Source organism: Melopsittacus undulatus, chromosome 1 (genome assembly GCF_012275295.1).
Source record: "Melopsittacus undulatus isolate bMelUnd1 chromosome 1, bMelUnd1.mat.Z, whole genome shotgun sequence".
In the NCBI taxonomy this organism is placed as follows: Eukaryota; Metazoa; Chordata; class Aves; order Psittaciformes; family Psittaculidae; genus Melopsittacus; species Melopsittacus undulatus.
Window position 1 is genome coordinate 13,740,390 of NC_047527.1, and position 19,114 is coordinate 13,759,503.

Here is a 19,114-nt window from a genome sequence, read left to right on the forward strand (position 1 = left end):
TGACGTGGGGATCTGTGCTTGTGCTATGGGAGAAATTACCCTGCACTGCCAGTAATTGTAAAGCTCTTAAAAAGAAGTCTGTTTATAAGTCCATTGCTGTCTTCTTTCAAATATGAGTCTGTTAAAGCTATTTGGTGTTTCAAAATTAGTCCTACAGGAGAATTTATTAAAGAAAAATAAAGAATTTATGCAAGGGCAACATCAGCCTCTCCTTTTTCTTCCAGTGTTGTGTAATCAGCTGCATTAAAATAAACTTGTTCTCACCACCCGTGGGTTGACACTTCATATATAATCAGAACCATAAACGAACAGGATAGTCAGCATACTTCAGATAACAAACACATTTATGGACAGCACACGAATGTTGTTTTATCTGTCCCAGAAAAGTTTCCAGGATGTAATTAATGATGAACTGAGGCTAAAGAGCTCCCCATACAAGTCTTTTACAGGTAGTATACCTGGGAGATAGTCTGCCAAAACTGTGGCACTCTTCATACAGAGGCAAATCCATTGCACCTGGGGGTCAACACATCAAAAGGTGGTGTTGTATGCCCAATGGTATTGAGAGCGTTCCCCTAAGCTGGACAGCAGGTCTAATGCAGGGGGTTATGGTTGCTGTGCATGCAACCTTACTGAGTCCTTCAAATTATTTCAGCTTAGAACTTCATAATGAATTCCCTTCAGAGATTAAGGAGAGGGAAGGAAATGTGTTAAAAGGAGAGACAGAAAATACTGCTGTAACTATGCCTGTCTTTCTGGTGGCCACTGCACAGAAGGAATGAAATGCACTTTAGCTCACCCATGTCCAGAGCAAATTGTAAATGTTTTGAATGAGATTTATACAGTGCTTGAGGCAGTCTCCAGTAATCACTTCAAATACCACCATCCCTTTGAAAGCAGAACTTGCACATATCCCATGAAGCCTCCCTGTGCTGCAGAACACTGCCCACACCATGAGCACAGACCCGGCAAATTTGAAATAATAATAACGAGCACAAAGGGCAGCAGGGATTCTGCTTTGAAATTCAGGGTTGTTCTTGAGGGGAACAGAGAGGCTGAAACAATATCTATCCTGGTCTGTTTGCCCCTTCCCAGACGTACAATATGAAACAATTTTAAGTGAACTGTGTAAGAATGGGCGTGTTTAACCTTCCGGCATGGGATAGGAAATCCTTTCAAAAGGAAAATAAGCTTCAGCACTACTTTTACCTTCCCAAACAGACCGGTGAAAGGCTTAAACAAATGAAAATGTTGAAATGGTCCCTGACAAGCTGAAACAATGCTGCCTCTTTCTTTGGAGTCTTCTGTTTTCTGAGTTGTGTTATTTCATAGCAACTCAAGCGGCCACTGGATAGTTAAACTCTTCTCTGACTTGCACTGAAGGAATGTCTCTAGGAGGGGATTTGAATCAGTTCAGAGCTTGGCAATGAAAAGGCAAATCTGGGCCTCTGACTGCATGTCCTCCTAAGAGATAAACTGCAGCTCAAGCCACAGTTATGGGCTTGATGCAGAGATTACTGGAGGCAGACATCTGGCTTGTGTTCAGCAGGACTTGAGGCTAGCAGATAATAGTGCCCTGTGGCCTACAAAACCTGTGGCACTGTTAATTTTTAATGCATCCTTCAGAAAGATAAACTTAGGCATGATTCTAGGCATGCTTCACATCACCTCCCCAGACAGATGGCTGTGCCCTGGTTCCTGTGCACTGTAAGTGATGCTGGTGCTCACCAGATTTGGGGTTGCAGAGCACTGGGGGACTGCTGCTGAGCGTTGGGCTACTGCTGAAGTACCCGCTGCTGCCACAGCTACTCATGCTGCTTCTCCGTACTGCTGACACGATCTTTATCTCCTTGGTGGGACTCACTACAAGCAAAGAGAAAATGCACAGAGAAAGGGAACCCATATCAGTTATTAAACCCATTTCCCTGGTTTCTTTAAAACAACAACAATAAGCCATGCTTTCACTAACAACACTGGGAATGGGTTAGTGTGTTCTACACAGCTGGAAAAGTCACTGCATGAGCATACTGCAGCTAACACGATGGCTGAACTATTCCCATTGCAGTGCCTTCTAGAAGGCATTTCAATATAAGTTTTTCCATCTTTCTTTTTACTTTGCATTTATTCTCTTAGTTCTTACTAACTAGCAAATGTGGCAGGACCCCTTCCCCTCACTTTTACTCTTCTTGAAAACTCCCCATAAAATGTATGACATATTACGTTGGGCTTGGGGGATTTTAACCAGTTCTGTTTGTTTGTGGACACCATATTTTGACCAGCATTTGAAATGCTATTGATCCATATACAAAACTACCCCAGGGAACTAAACACTGAAACCCCTTGTCCAAAAAGGACTTTTTAACATCTCATGGAGTTACCCTACAGACAGCAGTATAGTTGATGAGTCACCTGAGAGAAAACTGGTGTGTTTTCTGTTGTCATGGTTCTGCTTGCGCAGACAAAATGGGCTGTCATGGCTTTCTGGCATCAAGCGAGATTTCTCAGTGAGGAGCTCCATTAATCGCCGTCGGCGGCGGAAATTCATTCTGCACTGGTAAAGCAAGTTGCTGTCCATAAAATGGTGCTTGTTGGACACTAGGAAAAGAAATGGGTAGAAGAAAGTCTATAGCTGGTAGAACTGAAATCAGAGCATACCTGTCTACAATGTGTGCACTGTATGCCTTGCTGTAAGGAAGCAACACTCAGAGCTATCCTCTTCCCCTCTGCAGAGGTCAGCTTCACATAGGTATCTTCAATATGCAAGCTTTTATAGTCTTGATAACAAAGTAGGAACTGTAGTGGCCATTGCTGAGAGAAAACTTTTACACTACCTTGATTAATGACAAGCACTTTTTATTTTCAAGTGGAAATGGAAGTTCTTTATCTTTCCATGACAGGTTGCACCATAGTCCATCTCCATACATGCCTCTTCTGTATGCCTTTTGCTGATGCTGATCTCTGCAGACCAGATGTAGCTCCTTACATGCTTTTTGTAAACTGATCTAGAGCAGTCCCTGGGAGCTCTGACTGACCACCTTGTTCAGAGCTACAGGGCAGCAAGACCTGTGTGTTTCCTCTGTCTTGTTCACCACAGACACTGTGTCCCAGACACTTCCTGCAGGCCACTTCCCCCCTTCACACGGATACACAAGGTTTGGGAACAGGCACCCAGCCAAAAATCATTTCTTACATAATGAAAAGAAGTCTTAATTACAACTTGTTTTGACACTGAGAGCAAATCCCAGGTTGCTAGTGTCAGAGAGAGAGTGCAGAGCCTACTGAGAGGCTGCAGCATCACCATAACGCCTGTGTGTTTGCTGCCACTGACACTGCATCGCAATAGTGATGAAAAATGAAGCAGTTGGACAGAATTGTGCCAGGTCCCAGAAGTGCTCTGACTACTTCAGGGCCTAAGCACAAGAAAGCCCTCTGCAGTACTCCCGTCATTAGTACTGCAGCATCTTAAATAGCTGCAGTAGATCTGGCTGCATTTTATCTATCTTCACCTAGCTCCTGTGATTATGTTCCACAGAAATTATTTCCTACAGTTGACCTTTTCCATGAAGGACCTAGATGCTGGATTTACCTAGTTTATAAATCTCATTTCTTTCAATACTGAATCAGAAGAACTGGTGGGTTATACATATTTATGTGTAAAGTGCAAACAACAAGATAGATCTGCACTCAGAGGTCAAAGTCTCTGAGTACATGACTCAGTCAGCTGGCCTCAGTCTCCTACTGCAGACACTGAACCTTTGCCTTCCTCTTTGCTCAGCCCAGTATGTGGGGTCCAAAAGCAGCAGAGCCCAGGATGCTACACCAGACCCAAAGCCTGGAACCCTGTTTGTCTGCTTTCCCTTAATCTTCATACCCAACACACACTTTCTTGCTCTCACCCCTTCTTAACACCTCAGATGGTTCTCCATGAGCCCCACAGAAGTACAGCACAGATGTGACAGACTTGTAAAAAAGGCTGTATTTAGGCATAAACCACCAGGATGTAATTTGGTGCTTGTGAGCTGAAGGAATAACCTCAAAGAAAAAGTCCAGTCACCTTCTGCAGTATATCCATGCCAGGGATGTCAAGTCATGCAGACAACAAAGAAGACACCAGTCCTAGTACAGCATGGCCCTCTATACCTTTCTTATGAATAAAGCAGAAAGGTCACACCAGCCGGCCAAATTGTGATGTTTCACGTACCATCTACACAAGAGACCTCTGTTCTGTTGAAGTACTTTGGAAGAGCCAGAGCCACTTGGCTTTTCTCTGCTTCATTTTGGTGCTAAATCTGCTGTTACCTCAAAACAGGCACATGCATCCTCCTTGAGCAAAAATGGCTTTGCTAAGACAAATACAGCATTGCAAGCAATTTTCACTGTGTTCTGACATATTAATTATTGCAGGCACACACTGCTGCTGTGCTCCTCATTTTGGACATATATAGTATGCAATACTATTATACAGCACTTACTAATAATCACTATTTTTGAAGAACGGAAATAGAGGAGGAGAGATTTGGAGACTTGCCTACATCCACAAAAGGATTTGCTGTCAGAGGCGGTTAGTATGTAGGTGTTCACAGCTACCAGTCTCATTCTGAGATCACTGACACATTAAGTAAAAGCAGCACTATCTAGCTATGTCCTACATTATTAGAATAACCTGATGTAAATTTAAAAAAAAACCCTTTTTTTTAATGACATCCTAAAATTTTCCCTGAAACTTAAAAAGACAAATTTTACTTATTCAGCATGCTACTGGGATTCATAATCTTCAAGGAAAGAAGGCCCTACAAATACTCCCTTGGAAGCAGAATTACTGTTGCCAACAGTCTGCAATATAAGAAATGGTTTCTGATTCAAGTTAAATATTATGGCACTAACGTCTTTCATTAAACTATTCTGTTCTGTTTGTGTCATTAACCAAAGTGCTCTGATGGTCCTCAGAAATGAGGGCAATCAGAGATCAGCACACACTCATGTTGCAGACATCATAAAGCTCTGAAATACTGGAATAGCTACTGACTGTGAAACCAGATAATGTAAACTTTTTATGCCGAGATACTGAGCATATTTTACAATAACAATTTTTGTTTTGACTGAAATACTATAGCATTTATATACTTACAATAGCAAAGCTTAGGTCTTACACTGGAGTAATTCATCCCCACTGTAACTATTTTAGTCCACAGAAGGGTGAATTTTCATATGATAAATGAATACAAGTGGAAAAGGTAAGCCCAATGACTGCATGTTGTAGAATATTTGTACATTATTTACAAAACAAAAGGTTTGTATCCAGACTGCCTGTAACAAGTAGCATTAGTACAGAATCTGGAGTGCTCACTGACTTTCATAGTTTAATTCCTCATTTCTATAGATAGTACATGCTTCATGTGAGTGTTAGAATAACAGCCTGCATCCTCACTTTGAGCAGATTACATATTTGTAGCACCATGTAACCTTTTGCATATTTAAGAGCCTAAAAAAACCTAAACAGAGGCTGTTAGCTCAGACTGCCTCCTGGTACATACATCATCAAATAAAGTATCTCACCAAAATTACTGGTGTGCCCCATGGCACATATTCATGATTTGGGATGAAATGTCCATTCTGTGACTCTGCCTAAGGATGAGTACATCTGGAAGTGTCCCTGCCCATAGCAGGTGGAGTGGAACTAGGCAGTGTTTAAGGTCCCTTCCATGATTCTATGATCTGGGACAGTGTGGAAAAGGGGATTTCCAGACCATGGATCAGAAGGTAGAGTTTGAGAGGGGGGAAGCAGACACCAGTGCATGCTGCCTCTGAAGCAGCTCCAGTGCAGTGTCTCTCAGTGTTAACCAGGAGGAGCTACACTTGCTCTTTTCCTTTATAAATCACAGCTATGTGAATGCTGGGCTCAGAGCACGCACAGAAGGTTGGTTTTGTGGCACTTAGTACACGCTGGGTGAGAGGTACTAGTGCACGCATAGGTGCTCAGATCAACTGCTTTAAGAGTCTGTGTTTCGCTGCAATCAGCAGAGAAAAGTGGGAGTGAAGAACTTTTCCAAGCTGATTGCGGAATGCTGAGAGGGCTGCACAGACTTGCCCAGGAGAGATTTCTTTAAAGGTAATTTATAGGTTGCTACCTCAAACTAATGTGAAGTGTTGACTCAGGCAGCAGCAGATAAACTTGTGGCAGCTGACAAGGCTTTTGCTCCAGTTATCTGTCCCTCTCGTGGAAGCTGCTGCCGCCAGATAGGGATTGACTTCACTCCTGACTTAGTTCATTGCACCCCATAAAGGAGCATAGAAAAGCAAACTGGCACCCATTTGTCTTAAAAAGTCAGGCCACAGCTGGCAAGTATCGGGACCTGTATTTGTACATGGTGAGGGTGATACAAAGAGCAAGGTGGGGTGACTTCATGAGTTTCTCATTCCAATTCAATTCACCAGTGTTCATGTGCCAACATGTCCACGTTACGATGTTATGAAACAGAAACAAATGTACTAAAGACAGTTAAGTAAAAATATGGTAACTACAACTTCCAAAATCATAAAAGTGCACAGGAGCATTTATGGTCCTGAGGGAAAGGCACCAGCATGCGTTCAGTCACCAATGCCAAACTTTGGGGGTACAGTCATAATCCACTGGTTTGATCTCCCACATACACAGGCCACAAAATTTCTCCCTGAAACAGAATTTTAAAACTATCTTTTAATCTTATATACATATATTTTACTTGTACTTTAAAGCAGCCTATAATGACCACTTCATCCTTTCCCTTATGAGCTGTTTAAGGCTTCAGTCACTTTCCCTGACAGGCAATGAAGATTTAACTCAAGGCTGAATTTGTTTAACTTCAGCTGGACTTTGTCACACTTTCATCACAAAGTTACTGAAGATCTGGTAAAAAATCATTGTAAAGAAGTCTGTGAAGTGATGAAGCCAACTCTCAAACATCTTTGATAATATGAATAAATAACACCCCTTAAATTATGAATTAACTCCTTGAATCCTCTTCAGTGTTTCTTTATCCTTCCTAAAATTCAGTTATCAGAACTCCATGCTCAGTTACAACCTCACTGCCCTTCTCTTACTTGCTGTTGTCCTTTTCATACATCTCAGGCTCATAAGAACAAGTTACTACAGTTGTACTGCACAAAAAGCACAAAATGGGAACAACTTGTGACCTGACTGCTTCACATCAATGTGCAAAGCCTGTATCCTCATTTCCTAGATGTATTGCCTTCAAGATACACCAAAACACACATCTTTAGGAGTAATAACCATTGAATTAATAGAGTTCAGTTCTTTGTTTACAGTCTCATCTAGAGGTTACAATCTTCACTGGTGAGGATTTTACCTTGTCACTCTCCATTTATATTATTGTTAAAAAGAGAAAAATCAGAATATTTATTTTGGCATTTCTCAGATTGGGAGCATCCAGTGTAGCAGCTTTGGTGCTTCTTATGCCTGGCTGCTTCACATTATCTGTCCAGACACATAAAATATAAACTTCAATGTCCATGCAAATCTTTCTGCTCCAGATTCTGACACAAAACTCTGGGCTCTGCATGGGCCTCAAACAGCCTTGTCTTTCCTTCTTTTGCAAGGAGGCTGATGCATAGCAGAGATAGAAATATTAGCTTTACATTGATTTCATAGAACTGAGGAGGCTTTAGAAAGCACAAAAGCCTATTTTAATAAATGGCGTGAGTCATGCCTTTAAAATCAGGCCACTTTTAATAACTGGCTTTTCCCCAGAATTCCTCCCACCACTTCAATTCCCTGTGATTTTTAGCGCTGATAATCTATGTGCATCTCCACTGCAGTGATTAATGCTTTCTACCAGCTAAAAGCTGCAGATCCCAGTAGGCCATATCCAGCTATGCACACCAGCTGCTCTGCACATCCCTACAAACACAGTGCTGTCACCAAGCAAGCCCATGGCTGGAGCTGTGGGACAGATGTCCCATGTTGAGGGAGCGGTGGGAAAGAAACCAAGTTCCCCAAGGAGCCATATGAGCAGCTCTCCTCAAGAAAGCAGAGAATATGCTGAAGTGTGCGCCTGTTTGTTTGTGTGAGCATGTGCTTGTGCTGGGGTTGAGAGGAAGAGGTTATAAAAGCATCAGCAGAGTTTATGGAGTTTTCAGTGTGGATATGTCATGTCTTTCTCAACTTAAAAGTAGACTGAACTCTTTCCAGCAGCACACAACACATTTTCAAGCCTTTAGCTGCACGAGGCAGTGCCCCCAGTCTGTTCACAAGAACACTTTATCTTTTTACTGAGGTAGTTCCCTCTATTAAAATGATGTTAAACCTAGTTCAAAGTTGGAGGAGATTATTCTGGACCTTCATTATTACTGGCTGCAACAGTCTGTGCCTTCACACAGCAAGTCGCAGATGACCATACTAGTTTTGACCTCAGGAATGGCAGGACACTGCCCCAAAAGAGCTGATGTTGTACCAAAACCAAAAGCAGGATGCTGAGACACACTGGTGGGCTGCAGGGAGGGACGGTTTATCTGAAGAAGGACATAGCCCCAGCTTCTCCTACCAGCTCCCAGAGCATGATAAGGGAAGAGTCTGGCTCCAGCCTCATGTCATTTTGCTTTCTTGCTCCTCTCTCCTAAGCAAAACCAGTGTTTAGAAGGGAAGGAAACAAATAAATGCTGTACAATAATGGTTCCTTAAAGAATGCCTCTCTCCACGGATAGCATTCATCTTACTGAGCCTGGCTCCTCTGTGCCTCATGCCTTTTGTCAGTGCGGGGTGGGTCTCTGGCCAGAGAAGCAGTGGCAGTGTGTGTCCACTTTGGCTTTCACAGAGCAAGGCTGAGCCCCTTAGGTTGGGAAACATGGACCAGCTGCTGAGACCCACTGAGCTGATGGCCTTGGGGCTGCTCTTCATCCTGGCTCCATGCTGCCCACCTCTGCCACTCCTGCCCTGATCCTTCCAGTCCTGCCTTGCACCAATGCACATGCAGCTGAAGGAGAATAACCGACATATTATTCTGCACTGGACAATGCTTTTCCCATGCCTCTCAAAGCCTTCCTGTTTTTCTAAAGCTAATCTGGCACTGCAAATGCATTTTAATAATGGCACCTATTCAGATTAGTTTCCTTTTACACATTGATGAATTCCACCTGCTTGGAGCTCCATCAAATCAAGGAAGAGAGGCTACAGATGTTCAGCCAGAACAGGGCTTTGCATCTTGGATTCCCTGCACCATATAAACATACACATTTCCACCTTTTATGCACGTATATATGCTATGAAGACTGTAGATAAGCCCACCTGTGAATATACTCAAGCAGCATGTTAAACTCTTGGCAGTGCAGCTCTACGAGGAATTCACTTTGAATAGACAATGGATCTAAGCCTCAACTGCTCTAGTTTTCACTGACCCTCTGATAGAACACTGCAAGGCAGATCCTGGCTCTGAAATACAAAATACAGAGAGCTGTTCCAGCTCATCCTAGATAAGGCTGAAGCTAGTGTGTCCAGAATTAAGTAGGTCCTGGACCTGTACGTAGGCCCAGAAAAAAAAGCTATGATATACTTAGAGACCCATGTCTTCTGAGCTGTTTTAATGAACTGTGCTATATTCATGTAGTGCAAAAAAGTCTAGACAACTTTTACACTGCCTTTAAAGCATTAGGATTACGACAGACAACTGTCAAAAGTGCTTTAGTAACTGAAATAGAGAGTGTCCTGCTCTTAGTAAAGTGATATGTTCTGCTCAGGGCATTCACATTTGATTTCAGCTGCCTTAAAGTAGGCACGCACATAAGTGTTTCTATCTACATTTTGTCTTTCCAGTAAGCTTGTCATCTATTTGCAGTCTATTTTCAAATACACATGCTTACTCTAGCATGAAAAGCCAGTGTGGAATCACACGCGTCTCAGCAGTCTTTTCCATTGGTATATGAGGATTTATCGTGTTTAATTTAGCAAGTTTACAGAACATAGCCAACTGCTTTTCTTTGCTTCCAAATAAAGTATGGAAAGTACAGTCTGCGGCAAGGGAAGCAGAAGATGAAAAAGCCCATCTGGGTATCTATTTTTTTGTTGCAGCTGTTAAAAACTGAAACCCATTCTCTGTCAGAAAAGCAGAATTCGGTAGTTAATATGGAAAGGAGACTTTGTATGTGATTTACATAATGCATAGAGTGTGTGGCTCTCTCAAAGAACACACCCACTCCTGCTTTAGATAAAGACAACTGCAAGAGGAGCAGCATGAGAAGCCAGTACAATAGGAAGCTTGAAGATTATACAATTACATACAAAGTTCTTCTTCTCTCCCTTTCCTACCAGGCCAAAATCATGAAAAATATGCAAAGTGGTCTCCAGATTTAGCATATGCAATTGAATTACTGTGGGGGAGGAACTGCTAGGGAAGAACTGCCACACAAACAAACAGCTGAGTGCCTCTGCAAAGCATAGGCTCAGGGGGAACTGGACTTAGAATAAAAAACAAAGCTGTGCTGCAGGACTTCAAAGACTAACTGAAGGCTTGTGTTTCTCCAAGATAAATCAAGGCACCATCTGTAAAAATGTGATGCTTTATAACTTTTACCATGGAATATACACAATGAAAGCTTGGATAGATCCAACAGCTGATGGGATCCAGGTGCTGGACCAACTAGAAAAATAATACAAAAAAATCTGTGTGTTAATTTTGGAGGAGAAAGCCTATGAGCAATTCAGTCAAGGATTTATGGGATGGTTCAATGGCATTTATAAATTGCTACCTGCAGTTGGTTAAGGCAGAAGCATATATTTCACATATATGGCAAGTTTTCACTTGCCAAGTAAGTTACAAATGTCACTTACAAATGTTAGCTAATTATAAGCAACTGGACATGTAAGGTAAATGTAACAACACATACTTCACAATTTATGGACATTTTTGATAAGAGAGGGAAAGCTTTTCAACAAAAGCAAAATACTTTGCTGGATATTTAATCTACTTCCACAATTACAACAAACTTTCAACTGCACCATGGATCTTGATGCTCGAAGCTAAATGGGCTGATCATCTTGTTAAAGGAAATTCTGCTGTATAAGGGCACAGGGTTATTGCAAAGAACAGGGAAAATTAAATACATGTTTTAAGACTTTTCTGCAGAGACAGGGAGAGAGCGTATGTCAATATTTACTGTTCTCACTAAGTCACTACAAAATGTTTGTTCTCTACTCTGAAAGTAATTTGCACAGTGGAGTTTTGCTGACAAAAGATTAACTCTTGAGAGTTGCTGCAGAATATGTGCCTGATTTGAACACACCATGTCTGGCCAGGTGCAATTAATAAAACTTTTTAAAGAAGAAAAGCAAATCCAAAGAAAATATCATATCATGTCTAGGACATCTTACTTCATTTACTACCATTATAAAATCCTACCACTGATAAAATGCTTCAAGGAAGATACCTTCCAGTCATTGCCAAAAGAGATTTTTCCACTCCTTGCCCATTCAGTCTATGGCCTTTCCAGACTCCATCATACATATGTTCCTCTGCAGGTCTGAAACTGGGAATCTGCATCCTGCCCTCCTGGAGCAGAATGGACAGCCATGCAAACCGCTGTGTGCCAAACTGTGCTGTGGTCACTGCGTGGGGGAATGTGCAGGAGGGATAACAGAGAGGAATAGCACCAAGCACATGCACTCGAAGGTATGCAGCAGCTTGGGAAACAGCAACAGTAAAAGAAAGATAATATGATCTGGGATGGGAAGGTGAGGGCTGCTGCTTAGACCTGCATTCCTTGCAGGTTTGACTGGGATTGCAGCACACAATGTACTGCCTGCGATGCAGGGAAATGGCATAATGTTTACACTCCACAACCTACTGAAAAGTATTTCTAAATGTGCTATGGTTTGGTTGCTGCCACGGAGGAAATGCAAATATTCACCTTGCAGGTGCTATCCTAAGAAGGCATAGGTTCCTCTTGACAGTATTAACCAGATTTTAAAATGGAAAGTATTCATCACTTAAGCCTTTTTGCAAGGCATGCAGATGTTTCTCCATCCCTCAAGCTTCTGCACCCAAGGAGTCCTCGCAGGAGGGCTTAGCCTGTCGTAGCAGTGGAGCCCTTCTGCTGAGGTGCAGGGTAAGTGTTGCAGCAAGTGTCATAAGCAAGTGTGAGTCAAGAAGTGAAGCCAGAAGGAGCTTTGTGGATACCCTCTTTCCTTCTTGGACAACTCAATATCTCTGTTCTCTAGACTGAGCAAGGGCTGTAATTATCTGTGTCCTCTGCCTGCCTTCAGCCCATCCTTACTTTGGTCAGATTCATACTGGAGCCAGAAGAGAACTTCTTTCCTCTCTTGCTGCATGTGAATTTTGACCGCAGTAGCTAATCTGTCTCACCATTTACATATGAAGAACCAGGAAAGATCGATTCTCCTGGAGGAAAGTTTTATCTGTTAATACTACAAAGCTTTACATACCTCACGATAATAGAAATGGTCTTTTTAACAGCTGAGAAACATGTTCTGTTCACCTTTTGTCCCTGCACTGATTAGATGTGCATCACTGTGTTTATAATTCTTTATTCCTGTCTTCATTCCTATATTCTGGGGAAGGCCATCAGTGTTCACAAACACAGAATAACTACTGGTAATTACACTGCCAACAGAAGCCTTTAAGAAATGTACAGTGCATAATACCCTGCTAGCTACATTTATTTTTATTCCATATTACCTGGGAGTACCAGTCCAGAGGAAAGGACATCTGGCTCCTCTTTGTGAAAATGGTGGTATGCGGGTTATGATCTGTATGTGCCAGTGGGATTTTGGAAGGAAGCAATTCAGGACTTAAGCACGTTTCATCATTTTCATATATGGCAGGGGATATATGTATAGTTTTATATGCCCAAAGAGAACATGGAGATTACTTTTAAACTGAAACATTTGATGTTTTTACATCTTTTACACAATTCCTCTTAAACCACTGTTTTCCTTTTTAAACTTAGCATCAGTGTTTGTTTCCTGTGTGAAACATGGTTTGTGTCTGACCAATGAAAGTGAAGATAAGTGTGTCAGGAAGCTCTATTTTGAATACAGTACCTCAGCTGCAAAATAGAGCTTCTATGAGTAACTGAAAGTCAGTATCAGCAAAAATAAATTGCACAGTTCTGTTGTGGCTGGAAAATTACTACTTCGGTTGTTAACTTGATGCAATTTATTTCTATTACTTTCTGTTGCATTAGGTAAGGTAATAAATACTTCACCAGAATAGTAGAGCAAGCTTTATTTTTTTCCATACTGTGGTTATCAAACTTTGCTGCTGGCAAAGATTGCCTTTAGGGCAGGAAAATGTTTTATTCTCCTCTCCTATTCAGTCAAGAGTCTTTCTGCTGGTTCTACCAACAAGGATGACAATTAGTGTCAAGTAACATTTTGGTGCTGGTGATGAGATACAATACAAAGGGATCATAGTGTGGTGAAATGAATTTACTGTACCAAGAGATAGAAAAATACTCTTTTTTTTTTTTTTTAATTGGACCTAGAATTCCGTAAGATGAGGTGAAAAAAGAGAACAGCACTCATGCCATTTTACAGTTTGTATCCCCAGTTCTTTACTGGGAGTTCTCATTTCAAGCTCCCTTCTTAGAGGAAGCCAATATTACATGAACCTCCAAAATGCACAGATTATATCCAGTTGCTAAGGTGAACCCCAAACTAGCTCTGTGTTAACTGCGCTAGTACTCTCATCAGTATTCCTAACACTATCTAGACAAATTGTTTCAGCAAAATCCAGAGAAGAGGGAAATCTGTTTAGGAGCATACACAGAGCATGTCCACTTGTAAAGGTAAATCTCAAGGACATCATTCAGTTTGAGTTCACATCCAGCTTCTCCATTAGCCAGTGCGAATTCCCCACTAAGTTACGTTTCCCCTGATAAAAGCTAGGTGAGGAAGATGATGGTACCTTGCAGTGAGAAGGCCACTTCCTCAGCAATCCACCAATTCCCAGCGCCCCACCTGAGGTCACTTCAAATCTCTTTCTAACAGGGTGTTTTGCATGTGCTCTTGACTGCTGGAAGAGGGCAGGGGATAGATCTCCAAAACTGGCAATCCACAAATGTGAGCAGGGCCAGCATTGCTCAGGAATTCCACCAGCAACCCAGCTTGATGGGAACAAAATTATTTCCTTGCCAAGGTGCACTGCTGAGCATTTGCTTTAGTCAATGAAACAATGGTTGATCTGTAGTAAAAGCCACATCCTGACTTTCTTAGCTCTGCAAAGATTTCTTAGTTCTGCAAAGATTTCAGCTGCAATGTAAATCCAGCTTTGTACTGACTGTCAAGTCCTGACTTTATTTCCTCTGCAAAAAAAAAAAAAATCAGTCGCAGCATAAATCTCACTTCTGCCTTTTTTTACTATTTTTTTTTAAGGAAAGTTTACCTTGTATATAATACACACAAAATGCTCGGGTAAAAATAGGAATGAAATCATTGCTGCTACAAAGAGGAGGAGTTGCATACCTTCCCTGTCCATCAAGCTCCAAGCACTTGGCACCCTATAAATCATAGGAAACACAGGGGTAATTATAGAACTGGAAGCTGATTACTGTAAACATTCAGAAGTAGCTCCTAGTAATTGAAGGCTAAAGATAATGTGAGCATGATTACAAGCACAAGGAACTGTGCAGGTCACTTACACTCCTATTCTTGTCTATTAAACTAGTCTTAAAACTAGGTTTTCTCACAAAGCAACAAGCGACCTAGTCAATCTAGCACCTTGTGTATTAACAACTTCTTAATATCATGAATTGTTTGTTCTCTGTCAGAATTAGTGTTGATGTGACAACATTCAGTCACCAGGATCTGCTTACTTCGTGTTGTGTATTAAGCAACGTAGCTAAGAGCTTCTGCCAGCTAGTTCTGTCATCTCCTGGCATCCCTTCATCACTCCCAGATGCACTGCAACACATTTGTGGTGGAAAAAGCCTGGTCACAGAAGGGCAGCTTGCCCTGGGAGTAGATGATGACATGTAAAATGGGTTTTAGTGCCAGTGGTGTTCATTTCTTCATCCTCAGGGCAGCAAGAGAGAGAACTCCACCTCCTGTGCCCTTAACAGAGGGTTGGTGCAGGTGAATCTGTCAGACGCATTGTGCTGGACCATGAAGAAATACTTGATTCCTGCTTCAAAGAAGTTATACCAGCAGGACAAATATAACACCACTTTGGCCTAAAGTTATAAGCTCTTTCTTGATGAAACATTCTAGAACAACTCTGCAACATGATCAAGGGGGAAAGTTGCTTTTCTGGCATCACACTGTGCTCTGCTCCTTTCCTCAAGTACAAAGATATGAAGAACGTGTCATTTTTATTCTACTTAGAGAATTTAGCTTATTTATGGTTCTAATCCCTACCTGATCATTACATAGCTGTTTACCCAAATTATACCTATCACTGATAACAAGTTCTACAAGTTAATTACCACAAGTGTAGGAGAGTTGATTTTTATCCACATCCTTATGTTGTTCTTATAACACCCTAAATTCTAGCTTTTTTCTGCATTACAGACACAATTTTCAGAACAGACCAAGCTTTTGAAAAACCCACTCTTATTAAACAGTTACCTAGACTTCTCTCTGAAATGATTCAGAACTTGGCCATATTATGACCAAGAAGACAAGAGCTCATCCACATGATCTGACCTGAAGAAAGTGCTACAAAAAGTGTAGCTTTTGCTACCTGGCAAAAACTTCTCACCATGCTGTATAATCCCATGCTCCAAAAGTCTGCGGCCAAGCTGCTCTGCTTCAGTCCGTGTCGTGGCCTCTGCCTCCTGGATCAGCCAGTCGATGAACTCCGATGCCACGAAGGTCCGTTCATACTTCACTCCTTCCTCTTCCCTGGCTTGCAGAAGAGTATTTTCAGAACTCATCAGCCTGTTGGGGAGAGAAGGGGGGGGGGGGGGGGGGGGGGGGGAAATTGGTAGGGAAAATAGTTCATCAGAAAAGCAATTCCAGCTTTTCTGGCAAATCCCACTGATATTAAGCAAACATGCATGGACCTTTCACTGACTTACTAAATCTTTCCTCAAGCTATTAATCTAAATTTAGGATGTGAATTATAACTGCTTAGTCAAGAAATTTAGGCTTTATATAACCGTGTGAAGTTAATGCTTTCTTTTTTTTTTTTCTAAAAGAAAACAAGGTTTCCCAGTTTCACATTTCCCCTATTTAGTTCTTCAGCTTCTCTAAAAGCTACTGTATAATCAACTTTGAAACAAAATTAGCCTAAAAGCATGAGATTGGGACTAATGTATTCAAAAACTCCTAATTGCTTTTCAGTTAGCAGGACTATGCCCCAAAGTCATTTAGATGGTTTTAAAAATTCTTCCCATAAGTTCTAAAACAGCTTAAAATTCAAGAGGAAAAAAAAAAAGGGTAGTTCTGTGGTTTGGGTGGTTAATAGATATTTAGCATCTAACATTTAGTGATACAGCTGCAATCAGTGACCTGAACACCTTTCAGTATCCAAGTCTCAGAATCTCTGTGGCTCATCCAACTCTGTAATATCAGAGCTCAGAAGAATATTGTGAGGTGTCTCTAAATCTCCTAGCAAGTGGCATGCAACTAGCTTGAAGATACTAATAAAATCCTTCTCCATTCAAATAACCTATGCAAATGACAGCATTAAAAAAAAGTATTTTGCAGTATTTTTTGATGCAAAAGTAAGGTTGACAGAAAGAGAAGGCAATTTGGAAGAAGAAATGAGAATTGTTCCCTTATGAAGCAGGATCTCACATTTTTTGTTTTGTTGGGACTTTGGGCACTATGCATCCTTACTTACTAACTTCATTTTTCTTCACAATTATTTTATCTATTACAGGCTAAGAATAGGACTAGTTGTAAGACTTTCAGCAGAACAGCTGCAGAATGGCATGGTTATTTTTTTCATGTAAGACCAACAAGTCCCCTTCTTTCCCTATTTGGAAATTAAGGGTACAACTGAAGTACAATAGGAATATTCTGGAAGCACTTGATATTTGCCCTTCTGATCGAAAGTCTGAATTTCATGTAAATCCATAGATGGGCTGGCTGTTTCTTAAAATGCCAGCATGCCCGAAGTTCATGGAATATAACATCACCTCCTTTGGGAAGCATCAGAAAAACCTGTGCCATAAGAACACAGACATTTAATATGAAATCACAATGAAGAGGTTTGACAGGATCCAGCCCCTGTTACTTCACCTGAAAGACTGATTCCCTTGACTTTAATGAGAGATAACTAGAAGCCTGAACTGACTGGACCTGACCAACAGACAGCCAAGCATCAAACCTGGCAAAGGCTCCTCAGCCACAGCTGTATGTCAGTGGCAGAGATAATGGACTGCTCTCTGGTGCATCACTGCCAGCACCTCTGGGCTGAGTAAGAACTAAAAGTGTCAAAATAAGCTGAAGTCAGGGATGATGCCGAAAGCAAGAATATGTGCCACAGGAGACAAGGGTTTGACTCCAAAACTCTTGCAAAGACTTGATTCCTTTTCATATTTTGATTTACAAGCATCTGCACGCAAGGCAACATTTTGTCCCACACGAACCACATCTGATACAGACAGTGCTCCAAGAGACAGTCTTTAAACGTGTCTCATTCACCAGCCCTTTTTCTCCCCTAAAAAAAAAAAGCAAACCTAAAGCTTGTGTCTTTTTGTACCATCTGCTGCATGGTTACCAAGAACTGGTTACCCAGGCTCTGCAGGCACCAAGGAAAAAAACCTTAGGATTGTGTTAATTGTTCTTTGATGAGTCTATAATTAGTTGGCCAGCTCACTGAAGTCGCAGATAGAGAGGTGCTTGAAAAAAAGAGATGCTAATGGCTAGATTTTTGCAGAGACACAAAAGAAATTTGGAAAAATATCAACTGGAGAAACACTATGCTTGACATTCCACACCCTTCTGCATGTGCCCAGAATAGTACTGCAAAGGATTTGGACTTGTGAACAAACAGACACAACAAATTGACAGTTTAACAACCCCAGAAACAGCAATCTATAGACTTGCATCTCTGAAGTAAATCACTGTAACACCCCGGCTGTCAACAAAGCTGTACCAACCTACATCAGCCAAAAATCTGGCCTTTCATTAGCCAGTATTGGAAACTGTCTCTATCTCTTCCATTTTCTCCTTGTTTCAAAAAAACACAAGGCTATTCATGTCAAAACACATTATTTGCTAAAACTGCTGTTATCCTGCATTAAGGGAATGTATTTAGCCAAACACTGAAATTCAAACCCTTTTCAAAAGAAAATTTTAACCTTGTTTTACCTAAATAACTGCACCAGAGGATAAATCTGATTTAACCACTGATGAGTTAAAACGAAACTGTTTCAAAGAATGCAGTCTCAAAATTATCTGAATGATTTCCTGATATTAAAACCATAAATCTGCACTCCTGTCACTGTGCAATCTGGTTGAAAAATCTCAGCTGGAGTCAACATCATGAGATGACTTACAGTTCCTAAACCCGACTGCACCAGAAACAACAATCCTGTCTGACCAAAACCTACTGAGAGATGCGAACGTCATAACAATAGGATGCCTGCAAATCCTTTTTTTTTTTTTAAGCTATGAACTGTCTGTGCTGGATTTAGTTAAGATTTGCAGGGAGGCTTTCACTGAACAGGAAACATGTTTATCTCATTCAATCTGGTCCTATATATGTATTGCCCTATAGATAAGAAAACTGATACCATCCTTGGACCTAATAATAAACTATTCAACAATTTTCAGACAGGAAATCTGTAGGAAATCCCCTAGGTTTCATCTCTAGTTATATACTTGAACCTCAAAACACACACACACAGAAAGGATTACCAAAGTTTGCAATGATGTGTGTAGAATCTGGACTAATGCACGGTTTTCTGTGCAAATGAAAGGAGAATACAATCAGAGACTGATTTCAGATCTTCTAATTGCACCGATACAGCCACCAAATCTGTCCAGAGCAGATGGAGGAGGTAATGCCACACGAGAGGATAATCAGGCTAGGAGGAGCTTTGTGGCTACATTTAAGAGGCACAAGGAAATGAAGCTCCTCAGTGGGGGAACAGTACTACCGTCCCATGGGAGAGCACAAGGAATTTACCCAAACAGCTGTCTGAATGCAGAGAACCT

The 19,114-nt window shown here is 41.3% G+C and overlaps 1 protein-coding gene across 2 annotated transcripts in view; it reads right to left on the reverse strand.

Moving 5' to 3' along the window:
* Positions 1-19,114, reverse strand: part of DEPTOR (DEP domain containing MTOR interacting protein) — a 72,230-nt gene that overhangs the window by 23,666 nt on the left and 29,450 nt on the right. For both annotated transcript variants that reach the window (XM_031044451.2, XM_005143830.3), the window contains 3 exons: positions 15,705-15,883; positions 2,410-2,595; positions 1,729-1,863 (listed from right to left, as the gene is read on the reverse strand). In XM_031044451.2, the coding sequence (XP_030900311.2) occupies positions 1,729-1,863; positions 2,410-2,595; positions 15,705-15,883 (500 nt within the window). The remainder of the gene's footprint in view (positions 1-1,728; positions 1,864-2,409; positions 2,596-15,704; positions 15,884-19,114) is intronic.